Raw genomic sequence first — 16,484 nt, forward strand, 5'->3', positions numbered from 1 at the left:
ATACGAAGATAAATTGAATAAGCAGGTTCTGATATACTGGAAGATATCCAGGAGAAAAAGACGAAATTTACGTAAATCACCTAAAGTTCCATCACATTTTAATCAATTTACTTGAAATGGAAGCTCCGAAATCCGTAATAAGTGCCGAAATAGAAAAACTTTCGGTCCCAATTTTAGAAAGCATTTCTTCCGAAGAAATCCAGAATTTCCGTCCGTATCATCAAAGATACTTCACAAACTGGTACTGCACTACGTACAACACAGAATCTGAAAACCACGACATTATATATCGAATTCACACAAATAAGCTAATACTTATATCAATTGCCAAAGGCCATGATATCATCCGTCAAAACAAAAGCATAGAGAAAGTGGACTTTAGTGTTAATGGAAAGGACATGTCTGATATCAGTATATCAGGCAAGAAGAAGGCTGGTGCAAAGAAACTTGCCAAAAACTCAGTGTTATGTTACATTAAGTGCAAAGATGATGACAAAAAATACCCTGTGAATACATGTATTTCTGCCTCATTAATTGAAGTGAACCATCTAATAAATAACAATCCCCAGCTGCTGGTAACAGATTATAAAGAATTGGGATATATTGCAGTTTTAAACCCTGAAAGGTTCAGATCAAGTGCAAATTTCATTGATAAATTGATTTCTAATTTGAAATTGCTGTCTGAAGATGAATATGGGAGTTATTTGAAATCCAAAGCTGCTTGATAATTCATAAGGTAAAGGTTTATTATATTTTTCTATGCTGGCACAGGGGTAAGGAATAATCAAATAGAGATATCATTGATTGAATTGTTATTTCATTAACAAACAATTATCATAGTAAATTAACATATTTAGCCACTGAAACTTTAATATTTTATAAAGTAAAGTTGTGTCTTCAATCAAGGTGAACACTCTGTAATTGTACATTAAAATACAATACCAACAACTATGAATTAAACTAAGTCATTTAACAAAAAAAATTCTACAACTATACATACTACCAGCTGTATAGCTTTCTAATCATTCTAGGGTTTAATACACTTTAATGTAAAGTACCATAAAATATCTAATTGCCATAAATGATCTTTGTGACTATCCCTAAAATTACAAAAATATCCATATAATTTGAGCTCTAAATGCACTTCAACTAACACCACATAAAATACTTAAAATGTGACATAACAGTTATATTATATCACAATAATTGTTCACTGCACTTTGAATCAACTAAATAAACCTTAAAACAAGATTATTAACGCGACAACTAAAATTGTCTAAAACCTCATAATGCACCTAGTCTGCAGAAGTTTAATACACATAACAATCTTATCAGATAATACTTAATAATTGTACTTATTTCAAATCAAATCATCCCCTACCTTAACAAAGTTATGGGCTAATAATTCCTCGGCAGATGCACGCTCTTTGGGATTATGTTTAAAACACAAGTCTAGGAAATCAAGTCCTTCATCTATCATGTCCTCTGGAGGATCTGGACTCTGCCCCATGCCCACTTTGAACATGATTTGATAGTTTGAATCATATTGAGCCCACGGGCGCTACAAAAAGCTTTGTTATTAAGTGAATGAAGTGAAGTTATTGGTATTTACACTGACCTTTGCGGAGGCCATTTCGATCACCACACACCCGACCGACCAAATATCAGCCGCTCGACCATGTCCTTCGTTCATATTTTTGGTGAATACTTCTGGGGCCATATATGCTGTAATAAATAGATATATAAAGTCGAAATAAATTAATTCTTCATTTATCGGGTCTAGGTCTAAAATTTTACTACAACTCTTTAACTGTTTAGAAAGATTACCAACCCTGAGTTCCAACAAAACCTTGCAATTCTCCGGGCATTGTTGAGTTACTTTTAATTTTAGCGGCGCATCCAAAATCACCTATTTTCAGGCAATTTCCTTCAAGGGTAAGGAAAATATTGGCCGGCTTAATATCTCTATGGACTATGCCGTGCTCGTGCAAACAAGCTACGCCACTCAAAAGCTGATATGTATATTTCCGTACTAGCAGCTCGGGCATACCATTTTCCGTGGCGATAATAAGGTTTTCTAAAGTTCCTTCGGCGCAGAATTCCATGAATAATAGCATCTTATCCTACCAAAAGGTTGATTTTGAAACAAAAATTTGAGAATGATATGGAATCTTACAGTATAAACCTCAACGCCATAGTATTTTACCAAATTTTTATGAGTAATGCCTTCCAATATTTTCATTTCGTCTGATACCCGTTTTATAGTAACCGCGTCGTTGTGTTGAAGGGGTATTTCCTTTACGGCCATCATTTCCCCTGTTTTGTTATTAACTGCTGTGTAAACCTTGCCGAAACGACCTTGGCCTAAAATAATAAATCGAAATCGAATTAAGGTATTAGTAGAAGGAAGAAAAAATATATATTGGAAACTGTACTACGCATTATTGGGAATTTGCTAAAATATTCTCTTATATATTTTTTTATTACCAATTTTAATTCCCCTTTGCCACGAAAACGTAACATTGCGCCTTCTAACATGGCTCTTTTTCTCCGTATTAAATTGAAGAATTTTGCCAATAAGATGGTCTCTGTGCAGTTGCTCGTCAACTTTATTTTCCAGGGTTTCTATAGCCTCTTGCACCCGTTCTCCATACGTCCTAGGCGGCAGTTTGATCCTCACCATGCTAGAATTTTTTTCGTCTTTCTTCAATCTAAAAATGATGGGAATGAATTAATGACTTGTGAAAACTAAACAGGGAATAAATTATTTACGTAGGGCTTGAAGTAAAACTATTGTTTATGTTGTCTAAAGAGTCGCTACTAGGTGACTGTTGTTCCACACTAGTTTTCCTGCTGGGACCAGATCTTTGGCTTTTATACGTGGGTCTCGGACTGGGAGATGAACCCCTGGATTTCGATCTTATATGTTCCAAAGACATTCTGGGAGAGGCAGAATGTGAATAGAAACCACTTTCGGGTGTTGAAGGCGCAGTTGTACCTGCCAATATGTAAAATGTTGTTAAAGAACATTTGAAATTTCCAAAAAATTAAACATTTAAAATATTCTAAAAAAAAATGATTAACTAATAATTTCTCCACAAAGTTTAAAACAGTATTTTTGAATTTAGAAATACTTCCAGAGAATGTTTCAAATTTTCCGCGTTATATCAAACATTTAGCTGATATTTAGAACTTTCTTCTCCGTACTTTCAGCATCGTATTTTTAAACTAATCGGAGTTTTCCAAATATTACAAGGGTTATTTATTAAGTTCTGATTAATTGAGATTTCTGCACATATATTTAAAATACCACTCTTTATACAAAAACTCTACAGTAACTCAACTTACCTATTAGATGAGAGATGCAATCATCCATACTCTTCTTCAGATCCTCAAACTCTTCTTCAGTTAAATGCTTTGTATTGGCAGGCTCACACACGGTAAGTAAAAATTCCATTCCTTGGTTGGCCCATCTAGGCCTCATTCCTGAAATAAATATTTAATGAAATACAGCAACTTTTTTCAATATTTTATGTCAAAATACCTCTACCCCTTTCGCATCTTTCTGTCACAAACAACATCCACAACTTTGCAAATTGAACCATGCTATAAACCAGTCTGGATCGAAATTCCTCGGGCAAACCATCAGTCATTTCTTTATAAAACTGAAAAATGCTTAGTTTTTTCATTTTTATTTTGGATTAAAGAAGAATTTACCTCGAAACCGAACCGATAAATCTGCATCAAAATTTCTCTAATTCGACTGCATAAGGCATGCCTGTCGGCTTCATCAAAAGCATCTATTGTCGTATAATCGAAAAAACTTTGTACTTTAGCTATGGCTTTAGGTATTATACATTTAAATGCCACTACAGAATTCTGCAATTTTGTTTATAATGTATTCGTATTAAACCTATTGTTATTCAAGTACCTTTAAAAATACGGAGCTTTCAAAACTAATGTGCCTGCTACAAGTTGATTTAAACATTTTTACGAAGGCCATTGTTTTCATACTCATCTCCCGTTCATCGTTAAATAAGCTTTGCAGTTCCCTGCATACGTTGAACATTGTTTGTCTGCAAACAAATACTTTTCAACAACGTTTATATCAAGCAACAAAACTTACTTCAAAGTATTGACATCTTCCTTGCTAATTTCATGCGAAAACTCGTCGATTTTTTCCAGCAGTCTCAAAGCGCTTCGGTCCAATATACTTCCAAGAATATTTGCGTATTTGTTGCTTAGTAATTCGTTTCCACTTTCAATGTATTTAACTATGGTTCTAGAGAAAATAAACTCTTCTTCTAGAAGATTTTTCTGAAAGGTGTTGTGATGGAACAACACCCATTGTTCAAGATAATCAAGGTAGTCTTTGAAAACTTTGGTCATGCATTTTTCAAAGGTGCCAAGGATATCATTATTACATTCGGGGAGAGTGTCCGTCCCGGATTTTACTGCCGCTATGTATTTGTCTATGCGCTCTCGTTCTGTAGCAGCTATTCTTAGTCCTGTAAAGGGCAGTTTTTTTAACTGGTTCACATTCTTCTCTAATATTACTAAATTCCTGGAAAACTCACCCTCTTTTAACTCCCGCATAAGCTGTCTCACACTAAGCGGAGATGGATTCTCCGGTTTTTGTTCCAATCTCATCTGCAAGTACTCCTTGATCACCTCCAGTGGCACACTAACCAGAAACAAAAACATTGACCTATATGAGGGTAAATCTAAATTCTTGGCCTCAGGACTCCAACTGCCAAATCGAATCAGCTCCTCTTCTTGAGTATCGCAGACCACTTTTGAAAATATCTCCATACTTGTAGGTTTATCTAAAGTCAGCTCCACCTTGTGCAGCACATTATTATGAAGCGCCTCCAAAAAGGTCAGACTTTTGTATAATGCTCTGGTTTTTAAAATGTTCTCGATGTATCTTCGATAAGGAGAAATGTTATTATGATCCTTCTTTGAAATTAACAGTGCCAAAGGCACTATGTTATATTTGTCGTTTTTTATCAAAGCACTTGCGTCGCTTATCGATGATCCGACACTATTATTGCTATCAGAAGATGAACCTGACGACACGTCGTCAGAAATTACGGTCCAGTTCCCTGATTTAGATTCCAGACATAGGACTAAACGAGCAAGGATGTTGAGTTTCAGTCTTTGCATTGCCGTCATGTTGAACCATAAACTTATGGCTTTAACCTACAAGCAAAAAAATCCAAAATGCTAAAAATAGGTTCTACTAAATTTAAAAATAATTTTATTGTGCGTACCCTAGACACAAACTCCGGACTATTGTATAATGGGTAGAGCTCCGCAAAAGCCTTTGATGACGGAAACAACGACTCTGCGTCCTCAAGTCGTTTCATCAAACCCTCAATTTCCCTCAAAGCCTCGTTTTGAGCTTCCATACAAGAATAGCAGTAGATGGAATTGCAGCCGGGGCAATCGTCTTCAACGCCACTATCGCTATTTTGTGAACTGTATTTCCTACTATGCCTAAAAGATTTCTCCTATGTCACTCATAAATAACTGAACCGCGAGAACTGACCGTTTAAATCGATAATTCATGATATTTTGCAACAAAGGTTCAACAGTTTCTCGAGCGGAGCACAGATATTCATCTTCCTCGATTGGGGTGCGATCAGCATGATATGCTTGCAACTCTAGCCATATAAGATCCTTCAACTCGGTTTGCCATAAAGATTCTTCCCTACTCATCTTTAACAAAAACATATTAATCATTCGGTGAACGCAAACACTCAGTGGTAATAAAAATACTAACTCCTCTTCTAGGATTCTTTTCTTCCTTTCCAACCCCCATCCTAATTAGCACACTTAAAGTCCGAAAAAAGTCAACACGACTTTGGGGACACTCCACAGTTGCAAGTTCCTTATTTATACCTTGCTCTTCGTCCTCAATTTTCCCTTCGATTTGTTTGTGGCAAGGCAAAGTTCGACCCATCAAACACATGAACCTATACAATTTTCTTCTAAGCATTAATATACTTGAAAATTTTGAAGTCTTACCTCTTGCAACTTTCAATTGAATAGCTAGGCGTTTTGGGCCCCCCACCATGGTGCCACCCACCAGGTTTTCGAGGCGGCACCGCAACCGCTTGAGCGCTTGCTATATCCAGTTTTAAGTCTCTTTCGGAACCCCTTAGTAGTTTTAAATGCCGTTTGTTGGTCCTCTTACTTCCACCTAAAATGAAAAAAATTAGAATACAAGGAACAGCAGAAAAATGCACATTTACAATAAATTAGCCTTCTTCACTGTGAATTAGAGTTACACCAATTTAAAAGGGGGAAGATAATTAATGTTGTGACTCTTACACTTATTTATAAATCAATAATACCAAATTACTAAAGGGCAAGCGCCAGGCTCATGTTTAAATATTAATCGCGGCACTTCTAAATTGAGCTTTAAATTAATAATGGACATATTATTAACAGTAAAAGCTTTCAATTTACTTTATTATGATTCCATGCTTCACTATTATTATTTTTTAAATTTAAGAATGAATTTAAATTGTAATTGAAATCACGTAAGGAATCAGTATCACTTCAGTTTACCTTGTTCTGAATCTGATTTATCAGTGTTGGCTATTAACTCATCATACATTGAGCTTTCTGTATTTCTTCGCACTAGTTGACTTCGTCCCTTTTGTCCTCTTGATGGAGCCATATCTGACCTGAATAAAATACCCATGTGAAAATGACATCAAATGTATCATTATTCTGCATTGCGTAAATTTTTTTTATTTCAAATGTAGGAAACTTGTCTAAAATAGTACTGCCTTTGCAATTTCCATCACAAGCAAATAAAAATTATAAATAAATACAAAGGTACCCAACAAGCTATTTTTAATTCAATATAATATGTTAGTAATGAGCAAGTAAAGTGCTTGGTCTTCTTGCACAATAATTGAAAAATAGCAAGGTACTTTAAGTTTTTAAAGCAGGTAAAGGGTGTATCAAAAAATTCCTCTTCAAAAATGATTCTAAACCAATTTTTTTACTGACATGTACAGCATATTGCATTTATATTATAGTCAAGATCAACCTTACATTGGACTTTCACACTGACTCATTTCCCCTATAAATAATGAAAAATTTTTTTCCCACATCACACATTGTATAAATCCTTAAGTAAGGTAAGCAATATTGGAGAAATTGAATATTTCTCTTTTAAAGAATTGTGAGTACACATTTAGAATGAGACAGCTTAGGAATAAAGAATCAAGTATTTTACAGAATTTATTTATGCCCTGAGAAACTCTATAAATATATTTTCTTATCATTCTCTACTAATTATGAAACTATTAACTACATGGTAGCCCAAATTCAATAAACATTTAAATACAAGTCATGTAGTACACGTGTGTGGCCTTCAATGTGATTTTCAGGGTTATGTGAAAAGTAGTGATACTATTTTCCCTTTAATTGATGATTCTCATATTGACCTTTACTCATAAGAGTCTGTGGTTGTTGCTTGGGACTTTCTAGCAATGGCCTTTGGCCTTTGATGGAATTTTTAAATTTGAATTATCAAGAAATGATGGAAAAGCTAGGGAGTTATGGATATAGGGACCTAACAAGGTGTGGTGGGATTCATTTATATATTTTGCACGGAGCTTTAGCACCTTTCTAATTTTTTCTATATACATGTTAATGACTTGCTGTGATTTCTATATTGTTCTTAAACTTAAAATTTCAAATGTATACAACTAGAAGGTTACAGACAGTTGGGTAAGAAATTAATAAAGATTGGGTAACTTTCTGAAAAAAGAAAACTAACAGAGAACAGTAACAAGGAGATTATGAAATTTTCAAGTTTTAATAGTAAATTATTGATAGTGGAATACTTATTTATTGGTCTGCATTTGCCAGGGATTTCTGCATAATCTTACCCTGAATATCTTTGTTTCTTCTCTCGGGTCTTCCTGGAAATTTTTGTTCTGGGAGGCGTTTTTCCATATATATCCCATACACTGATATCTTCATTTGGACTTAGATCTTCCTCCATGGCAGTTTTTATTTTATTTTTTTATGATGATTACATACATTTTAGCTGAATTGTACTGGTAATGGAGGATTGGGAAAAATTACGAAATTTACTACTTGAAGACCTATACTTTACGTAAATTGAAATTTAAATAATATTAATGTGTTTACAAAAGACACCAACACTTTTCTGCTTTTGAAATTATGGATATTAATCACGAATATTGAAGATAAGCCGATTTCCATTAAAAAAAGTTTTCCACGAATTCAGACTTTCCACTTTTGCAATCAAAACAAAACAAAAAACAAACTTCAAAAATGGCATTTATATGCGTCAATAGGACATTTATCTACGAATTTTAGGAGTACAAAGAGTAATAACAAAACAGCAAATAAGAGCAAATTACCATCAAAAATGACAAAATATTAAATTTATGGAACAAATATCGAAATATAGTCTACATTTTATTAATAGCCGATTCAAGTAATATTTGAAAAATATTCTTAAAAAGAAATAGAGTATCCAGAACTCATTCGAGTATTTTATTCGACGGCGTGCAAAATATTTTTGTAGTAAAACAACGGATACCATATGTTTTTAAACATTAACTATTCCCATTTTTTCAATTCACCCCTAACAGAAAAAAATAATGCGTAGATCTAACAAACCCCAGTTAACTTAAGGCTTGGCACATCTCTTTTCTCACTTAAAACAATTTTAATTAATGTAGAAATGTTTGGCATAGCTGAAGACAAATTGCCTGACGCATTAAAAGACGAAAGTCGTCTTAACGTCCTTTTTGCCCCCTTAAGAAATAAAAGTGTCAACTCCAAAGACTGGCAGGACAAGATCTCCACTTGGAAGTCTATAATCAAAATCTACTGCGAAGCCAATAACAAGTTTTCTTTTACTTTATCGTCGTTAAATGAAACGTTTATTAGACATGGAAGATCCCCTCCTTGCCTTACGGAAGTCTTGAATGATATGATAAAGAATAAGGAAGTGGAAGTTGTGGAAGTGTTCCTAAAGAAGACTGCACATACATGGAGTGGTTGGCTAACAGATATTGTTATTAAAAAGCCTTTAAATTGGTCTTATAATGCCATGAAGAAGACTCTATTTTCGTCTACGAATGGGAACTATATTCACTTGGAATTGGTTAAAAAAAAAAGTACTGAATTGTTATCTACAATCCCTGATAATTACAAGAACAAAGTTTTAAGCTTCAAAGAACTTTTAGCCATTCTTAGTAATGATAAAAATGTACCAAGTGTTGAAAATTTAAAGTTGTTACTGCATTACTTAGAAAACCAACAGAAAATTGCTATGAAGATATTAGCTAATTATAATGTGAACAATGAGCAAGACACATTATTATTAAAAATTGGGGATAGTCTCACAGTGACTCCGATTACAGATGTAGATGTAGGAATTCATACTTTGGAACAAAATGAGAAAGTGATTTCTAAACATGTTGAAAATTTGGAAGATCAAATTGATGCCTGTATTGAGGAAGCAAAAATGAATTTGAAAAAGAAGCATAAACAGATGGTAAGTGAAATAAAGAATTTTTTTAATTCATAATGGTCTTGATTGACACAATTGATGAATTAATTTGTGTATTGAATTTTCGCTTCTTCTTATACTGTTATGGGGTTGTCTACAAATTATTGGGGTACAATCATGGCACACTACAGTATTGGTTGATGACAGAATTATCTAGTGAGTGTTGTCCAATAAATCTTAATATAAAAAATATTAGTCTCACATATTGATACAGTTACTATCTTAATATGGTATGATCTAATGGGCCGAAACCTTAAATGATAATGATAATATCTCAAATAATAGATGGATAAGTTTTCCTTAGCTATTTCTGTTAAATTTCATTCCCTATTTATTTCTTGCTTTAGTAGTTTAATAACAAAATGTCAAAGTAAATGTACATCAATTTTCAATAGCTGCTCATTTCCTTTCAGGCCAAAAGTTGCCTAGTTAAAAAACACCAACTAGAAAAACAGTTAGAAAAGAAAGCTAGCGCCTTGCACAACATACAAAACTGTTTGCAACAACTTGAAGGGACTCACACCAATGCCCATGTGTGGGAAGCTTATAAGAATGCCTTAGATGCCTTCAACACCACTTACAAAACTACTGGAATTAGTGAAGAGGCAGTAGATGATACTATGCTAAAACTTGGAGAAGCACTGGAAATTCATGAAGATATTCAGTCTGCATTAGGACAATCTCCTACAGTGGAAGAAGACACTACAGCATTGGAGCAAGAATTAGAAGACCTTATGAAGTCAGATTATCTGGATCAAGATCAACCTCCACCTGATGATAACAGTGGCAGGACTGATGATCTTGAAAAGAGCTTTGCAAAATTGAGCATTAATTTGCCTAAAGTTCCAGAGAGTAGTCCTGATGTATCACTACATGAGGCTCTTGACTACATTTAAAGATAGGTGTATAGATTTTTGAAATTACTTATATCATATACATTTTAAATAAATATATTATTTTATTTATTATGAGTTTTACTATTATTATCAAAAGTTTAAAATGATTCATAATGTCAATTACCATTCATTTTAATTATTTTTTAAACTAACCTTTGTTGGGAAAAGAATAAAAAGGACATGACATTTTAAATATTTTATTTTACACAGTTCATTTTTAATCTATTCATCCCTTACTCTCCTTGTTGACTAGAATCCAATACCTGATTTTCATATGGTTGTTCCTTAGCCATTTTGTATTGTTTTACCCAGTTTTCTGGCTGCCTATTCTTGTACATCTACATTTTTTTAAAATTTTGTATACAAATTAATCAATAACAAATAGCATACTTACCTGACAAACAAAGTCTAAAACAGCCATTTTTGAGATCTCTTTTTCGGCCCTTATACCCCATTTAAAAGTAGTTCTTTTGGTAATATCATCAATCTCCACAAGTACATACTGCTCTTTAACCATGACTTTATTAATATAATCTTTAACTTGTCCAAACAATGGATGCTTCAGAGTAACGTCAATACCACAGTCTTTTAAAAATGCATAAAGGGAAGCTAGAAAGTTAGAACCATTTATTTCAGTTGCAAGTTGATTGCCATGCATGATTTGCACTTACAATCAGACACAGTGTTGTTGGACATAAAGATATGGGATAGAACAAGAAGAATTAAAACTTTATGAATATCATCAAGATTTTCTTCTGTTTCTGATGGATCCTTAGTGTGAGGAAGTATGGTACTTAGAATATAGTGGTTATCTTTGCCTTTAGCTTTATCGCACAACATCAGATTATATCCATACACCTGAAGAATGCAAGCAATATCAGTAGACACAAAATTGTGAACTGTATTTTTGAATATGGATAATAAATAGTTAAGAACCAGAACTCAAAATTTAACACAGTTTAACATTGGAAAACTCACATTTCTTAAGATGTTTTGGGCTTTCGCCATGATCTCGTTATACGTCCCTCTAGCTTTATGGATGACATTTCGATATAGCTCTGATTTAGAAATAATTAAATGATCTCCAGTTCGACAAATAATGTACCTGACAACATTGTTGGCCGCCTGTTGTAGGTCGACAACCTCTTTGGGGGACTGAGTTTGGGTATCACTTCCTCTCTGAGACATCACTGTGCCTCAATTCAACAAAAAACAATAACTATTTCTGATTATGTTATTCACTGCCGAAAGTGTAAACTCTTATCTAATTTAATAATACTTTTGATTTTTTTCTTTATGAGATTTAAAAACAATGTTGATTGAGGTTAGAAATTTGGTAATTTTCCTTGTTGACGTCACATCATAAGGTTGTTTTTATGTTTTGCTATTGTTTCAACAAGGATAGAGTAATCTGTCACAATTATTCTTTTTAAATGTATGTCTTGCCTTATGAATTTACTAAGCCATTTTGTTAGAGCTGACAACTATGTTTCATACAATGTTGCATCTACTTCGGCAATTTTACATGTAAAATATATCTTTTCGTATAATTTAGGGGAATAGTTGCAATAAGTTGAAATACATAATGCGCATATGTATACATATATACTACTACGTATATATATATATACATTAACTATATCATATTACATAGTTAATACATATATATAATTACACGGTATATTACTAATTATTGACTAAGATGTACTTATGGACATACCTGGTGGGATTGTGCCATATGGAGTATTATAAATCAGCGTCCAAGCTAGGAATTAAGGGATTTAAGGGACAATATAAATCATACAGATTTTTTTAAGTCAACAGGGAAGTATAGCTTCTGTTCAAATCTAAAACAACCAATGTAATACCCCATGATTAATGGTTTTACCAATAGTACAGTTTACGCACTTGCCACCCTCGATGCTATATGCCATGGTTCAAAAAGATATATTACGGATTAAAAGAATTTTAGGGACTACCATACCTTAAATAATCTAATAGTTTTTTCGTTATCGGGCTGAGTTCAATTACGATTTTCATGGAAAATTGTTACTAACAATTGAAGGGGCATTAGGAGTTTTTTTCATGGCCCATCGAGCAGCCTCCCTTATGTGCCATTACCGGCGAGATGGATAATAGAAGCACGTGTGATAGTGTGAAATTCAATTGTGTCCGGGCATCATTACAAGTGTTAAGGGCGCCAAAGAGGGGTTAGTCCGAGGCAAATAGGGCAAAGTCGGATTAGTTTTTAATCTCGTTACTTCTCTTTGGGAAATTAATGTTAACTAGATGGACGATCAAATGGGCATATTTGAGCATAGAGCCACCTCTTCCAGACCAAAATTTAAAATTTGCTATCAGTTGTTTCAAGAAATGGTTATCAATACCATGAAATATGGCACTTTTATCCCTGGATATAAACAGACGGTGTCTGTATTGTTATTTTCGTGCTCCCTGGGTGCAACAGAGGGGCGCTTTTAATTGGTCAGGTCCCATCCCTTTTTGTCGGGCTGACTGGAGCCGTTTAAAGGGATTACCCTAACATGATTTGTTATCGCCTTTATCCATTGGGTGTTTAGGGGATTAAACAGGTGTCGTGCAATTGCTTTGGAATTGAAACGACTTTAAATTTATGTAATCTTTTAACAAATAAGTTGTAATAATTAATTGATTCACCGATTTCAGAAACATCCTAATTCCATTTTTTGACATATTTAAGTTATAACAAGTAGTGATTTTAAATATAACATATGCCATGTAAAATGTGTCTGGATTTCGACTATGAACTCAAATATGCAAAAATATACGAGGCGTACTATTTAAAAAAAAGCAACTTTATTTTGTCACAGCTTTTTGCACCACTCTGTATATTTTATTATCACTTCACTTTGTTGCCTCAACTCAATCCTACATGTTCCAATTAAAACCTTTTTTAAAATTCCTACAGGCTTATGAGGTATCCGCAGTAAACTTTATCGTTGAACCGCGGTTAGAACTCGGAAAAATGATGAGAAACTTCATATGAACTTGCACGTTCTAAAGCTTTGTTACCGAAATACAGGATGTTGAAGATTCAGGCTCTTTTTAAATTTTACTCTGCAGCTACTTATGCTTTTCAGGTATCAACTTGAAATTTTGTAGGTACACCACTATTTAAAATTTACACTACTTGATTTAAGTAGTAGTCTTAGAGGAAGATCTGCTCACGACTGGCCAAATTTGCGATCAGTATAAATGGTTACGATTCATGAATTATTTTCTTATTTCATGAATGGTAATTTGATACTTTTGTGCCACATAAAAGCGTCGTTCACGACCGTGGTTCACTACCAATGTTTCTGGACGGACATTGTTTTGTAAGGATGGTAGTAATATTTATGGCGGACTGAAACGATTTTCCCTCGACTTACACAGAAATATCTTGAAGCATTTTCTCTAGAATCACTTGGAATCTCTATAAAAAAACTTATATTCTTGTTTTCTTATTTCAGTTTAAGAGACAACACGAAGGAAATATTTTCCCACCTTGGAAATATAATAATAAGTTTAGATCCAATTCTTCATTTGGACTTATTCTTCATGTTTGTCTGCTAAGAGTTTTTCGTTCTATAAAGCATCATTCAAAAATTGACTTCGATAGGGCAGAGGCAGCTTAGGTCGCAAACGAGCGCACTCGGTCCGAGCTGCGCAAACATTTTTATTATTTTTGTAAACTAAACTTCCGAACTTTTCCTCTTGGTTGCACATTGCTTTATATTTTTTTGATATTTGAACAATAAATATAACAATAAGTGAGATAATGTAAATAAGCAGCAAATAATTCTTTGGCGTTTTACTTTTGTTTTTTCCCCTCCGACCACTCATGATTGCCTCCGACGTGCCTGGCCTAACCGCCCCGATTTTGCGATAATTTATTTAAGTTGAATCTCGAAAACTACTGGATCAAACCTTGAAATATGTATTTTTGAAAGGGGAAAAATTGGTAGAATCCTTATATGCATTAATATATGGAGAGTCCCATTAAAAAAAAAAAAAAAAACTTTCATTGGTTTTTTCGGGTTCCGATGCTCATTTGTTTTTTCCAATATCATATCATAAAAATTAATTTCAATATATAAAACTCTTATATAAAAAACTTTTCCGAGTTTCAACAATAAAGTCGCAGCAACCTGTCTCACTATAAAAATTAATTCTGTACATTATCAATATTTTCTTTTGGTGTTTCTTTTTTTTTACAAAACTTTCAAAAGTATAGCAGAGTTCGATGCTTGATGCAGAAACAACCCAAATCCATGCAGCATTTGATCTTCTGGCATTTTTTAACATGCGAACTTCATATATTCTCTCTCCCCTTCATCCCCCTATTTTGTAAGCCATTGTGTTGTCCATCGCAGTCCATTTTTAAGTCGATGAGAGTAGAGTTTAGAAAACCAAATTAGTTTTTGTTTCTATCTAAAAATGTGTTATTTATAACTTAAAGTGTTCTGCAATCAGTGATTTAATGATTATCAGCCACACTGCTCAGATTCAAATGTACTCAGAGTCAATTATACACAGGAGAACTATTACATATTTTATTCTCTGATAAGCAGACAAATAATGCAAATCGCCATCCAGAAATATTTCCTGTGGCGCATAGTCGGTATTCCCTCGGGATGCAGATTTACGGGCGAGGTCCCAGATGTTCAGGAAGGCCAGTTATTTAATTTGACGGTTAAACAGCTTGGAGCCAGAAGTGCCTGGAAATTCTTGTGTATCCAGCTTTCGCCTGTTTTCATGGAAAGTAAAGGGGTTTTCGAAGTATTAGGATATGGTTAACTAAGGACATGGGGAGTTTGTTAGTGTATTAGGGAAACGTTCGAATTATGACGAGCTACCAGAGCCCTACTCTCCCCACCATTGCATAATATCATATATCGCTTAATACCATCAAATGTACAGGGTTGATTATATTATCAAAAAATAAAAACTTTAAATACAAAAGTTGTAGAGTTTATCCTGGATCGCCAGAAAATGTTACGTAACACGGCAGATAAACATTGCTCCCTGTATAATCAAAACATAATATAATCAAAAAATCACTAGCAAACGCCTTTTTCTAACTATGTTAGACACATATGTATGTGGCCTAACGTAAGGGAAGTCGCTAGGTATACTAGAGGTATGCCAGGTGCGAAACGTATCTGCTGTAGCCTATTTTATCACAGATGAATTGCCGTGTAGGTAAGATCTATCTCAGGTTCCTAAAGTGTATACAAAGCACATACTCGCCTATTCAATTAGATATCGTTTTGCAAATAAACTGTGTCCTAAAAAGTAGTAGCAATGCTAAATTGGTACACAAAACACTTCAAGTGATGACCATGATCTAAAGCAAATATTACAACATTATTCATTATATTTATAAATTAGGAAAGTACTAAGTGTGGTTTATATAGAACTTTTGTTTATACAGCGGGCATGTTGCAGCAATTTGTAAGATGGCTTTTGATAACAGGTAAACTACCTAATCGTGGATAGATATGGGTATAAGTAGTTCCATTACATAATGATGTAATCTTTTCGCGAATTTTAATGAGTCTCAAGTAAATTTTGCAGCTGTGTGCAAAGATCCTTCAGAACGCAAATTGTCCGCCTTTTCTAGGTAAAGGTTTTCAGTTCAACTCTGGACGAATTTTATACAGCCCTTATAAAAAGTATTGTAACGCGTTTATGACTTCATAAACCTTATATAAAAAAAAACGTTTAAATAGGTGAAAAAAGATCTTTAAAGGCCTGTAATTTTATTTAAAAAAAGGTATTTAATGCATTATTTTCGATGCTCAAAATTTTCAACCCTATCCAGCTACCTTTGCTAACTTTTTATGTTCAAATGGGAAGGTACTCATTGTAGTATGTCAAATGAAGGGTAATTCAATAAGGGATACAACGGTATACTCAGACTTGAGGTTGGATCTACAGTTTGCTTTAAAAAAAAGTAGAACAAAGTCCATATCCTCTAAAAAGATTAAAAC

The 16,484-nt window shown here is 33.8% G+C and overlaps 4 protein-coding genes and 1 long non-coding RNA gene across 5 annotated transcripts; 2 read left to right on the top strand and 3 right to left on the bottom strand.

Moving 5' to 3' along the window:
* On the top strand, positions 1-809 carry LOC136346039 (protein Abitram). Its single transcript, XM_066294879.1, has one exon. The coding sequence runs from the start codon at positions 117-119 to the stop codon at positions 723-725; it is 609 nt and encodes a 202-aa protein (XP_066150976.1). The 5' UTR covers positions 1-116; the 3' UTR covers positions 726-809.
* On the bottom strand, positions 796-8,046 carry Mekk1 (mitogen-activated protein kinase kinase kinase 4). Its single transcript, XM_066294874.1, has 18 exons — positions 7,914-8,046; positions 6,577-6,695; positions 6,031-6,205; positions 5,786-5,978; positions 5,552-5,721; positions 5,274-5,499; positions 4,578-5,202; positions 4,127-4,508; positions 3,932-4,076; positions 3,718-3,879; positions 3,545-3,665; positions 3,349-3,486; positions 2,773-2,998; positions 2,488-2,711; positions 2,177-2,364; positions 1,832-2,123; positions 1,619-1,725; positions 796-1,561 (listed from the first exon to the last, which is right to left on the bottom strand). The coding sequence occupies exons 1-18, from the start codon at positions 8,027-8,029 to the stop codon at positions 1,361-1,363; spliced, it is 3,810 nt and encodes a 1,269-aa protein (XP_066150971.1). The 5' UTR covers positions 8,030-8,046; the 3' UTR covers positions 796-1,360.
* Positions 8,047-8,586: 540 nt separating this feature from the next.
* On the top strand, positions 8,587-10,539 carry LOC136346037 (charged multivesicular body protein 7). The gene is made up of 2 exons (XM_066294877.1): positions 8,587-9,559; positions 9,988-10,539. Exons 1-2 carry the CDS (start codon positions 8,741-8,743, stop codon positions 10,468-10,470), a joined length of 1,302 nt encoding a protein of 433 aa, XP_066150974.1. The 5' UTR covers positions 8,587-8,740; the 3' UTR covers positions 10,471-10,539.
* Positions 10,540-10,653: 114 nt separating this feature from the next.
* MAGE lies at positions 10,654-11,887 on the bottom strand. Its single transcript, XM_066294878.1, has 4 exons — positions 11,449-11,887; positions 11,142-11,328; positions 10,865-11,079; positions 10,654-10,808 (listed from the first exon to the last, which is right to left on the bottom strand). The coding sequence occupies exons 1-4, from the start codon at positions 11,656-11,658 to the stop codon at positions 10,704-10,706; spliced, it is 717 nt and encodes a 238-aa protein (XP_066150975.1). The 5' UTR covers positions 11,659-11,887; the 3' UTR covers positions 10,654-10,703.
* A 3,143-nt stretch (positions 11,888-15,030) lies between these two features.
* Positions 15,031-16,096, bottom strand: LOC136345873 (uncharacterized). The gene is made up of 2 exons (XR_010733218.1): positions 15,742-16,096; positions 15,031-15,238 (listed from the first exon to the last, which is right to left on the bottom strand). It is a non-coding gene; the product is annotated as an uncharacterized lncRNA (long non-coding RNA).
* Positions 16,097-16,484: the final 388 nt, after the last annotated feature.

This window comes from Euwallacea fornicatus, chromosome 21 (genome assembly GCF_040115645.1).
Source record: "Euwallacea fornicatus isolate EFF26 chromosome 21, ASM4011564v1, whole genome shotgun sequence".
Lineage (NCBI taxonomy): Eukaryota > Metazoa > Arthropoda > Insecta > Coleoptera > Curculionidae > Euwallacea > Euwallacea fornicatus.

What these genes read in the sequence shown, in the direction of transcription:
- MAGE (XM_066294878.1), bottom strand. Translation starts at nt 11,658, where the DNA reads ATGTCTCAGAGAGGAAGTGATACCCAAACTCAGTCCCCCAAAGAGGTT. An exon ending in CCCAAAACATCTTAAGAAAT is followed by an intron (nt 11,329 to 11,448) that starts GTGAGTTTTCCA and finishes TGCATTCTTCAG; the next exon opens with GTGTATGGATATAATCTGAT. An exon ending in TTTTAGACTTTGTTTGTCAG is followed by an intron (nt 10,809 to 10,864) that starts GTAAGTATGCTA and finishes AAAAAAATGTAG; the next exon opens with ATGTACAAGAATAGGCAGCC.
- LOC136346039 (XM_066294879.1), top strand. Translation starts at nt 117, where the DNA reads ATGGAAGCTCCGAAATCCGTAATAAGTGCCGAAATAGAAAAACTTTCG.
- Mekk1 (XM_066294874.1), bottom strand. Translation starts at nt 8,029, where the DNA reads ATGGAGGAAGATCTAAGTCCAAATGAAGATATCAGTGTATGGGATATA. An exon ending in TTGCATCTCTCATCTAATAG is followed by an intron (nt 2,999 to 3,348) that starts GTAAGTTGAGTT and finishes ACATATTGGCAG; the next exon opens with GTACAACTGCGCCTTCAACA. An exon ending in GCAAAGGGGAATTAAAATTG is followed by an intron (nt 2,365 to 2,487) that starts GTAATAAAAAAA and finishes TTATTATTTTAG; the next exon opens with GCCAAGGTCGTTTCGGCAAG.
- LOC136346037 (XM_066294877.1), top strand. Translation starts at nt 8,741, where the DNA reads ATGTTTGGCATAGCTGAAGACAAATTGCCTGACGCATTAAAAGACGAA. An exon ending in AAAAGAAGCATAAACAGATG is followed by an intron (nt 9,560 to 9,987) that starts GTAAGTGAAATA and finishes ATTTCCTTTCAG; the next exon opens with GCCAAAAGTTGCCTAGTTAA.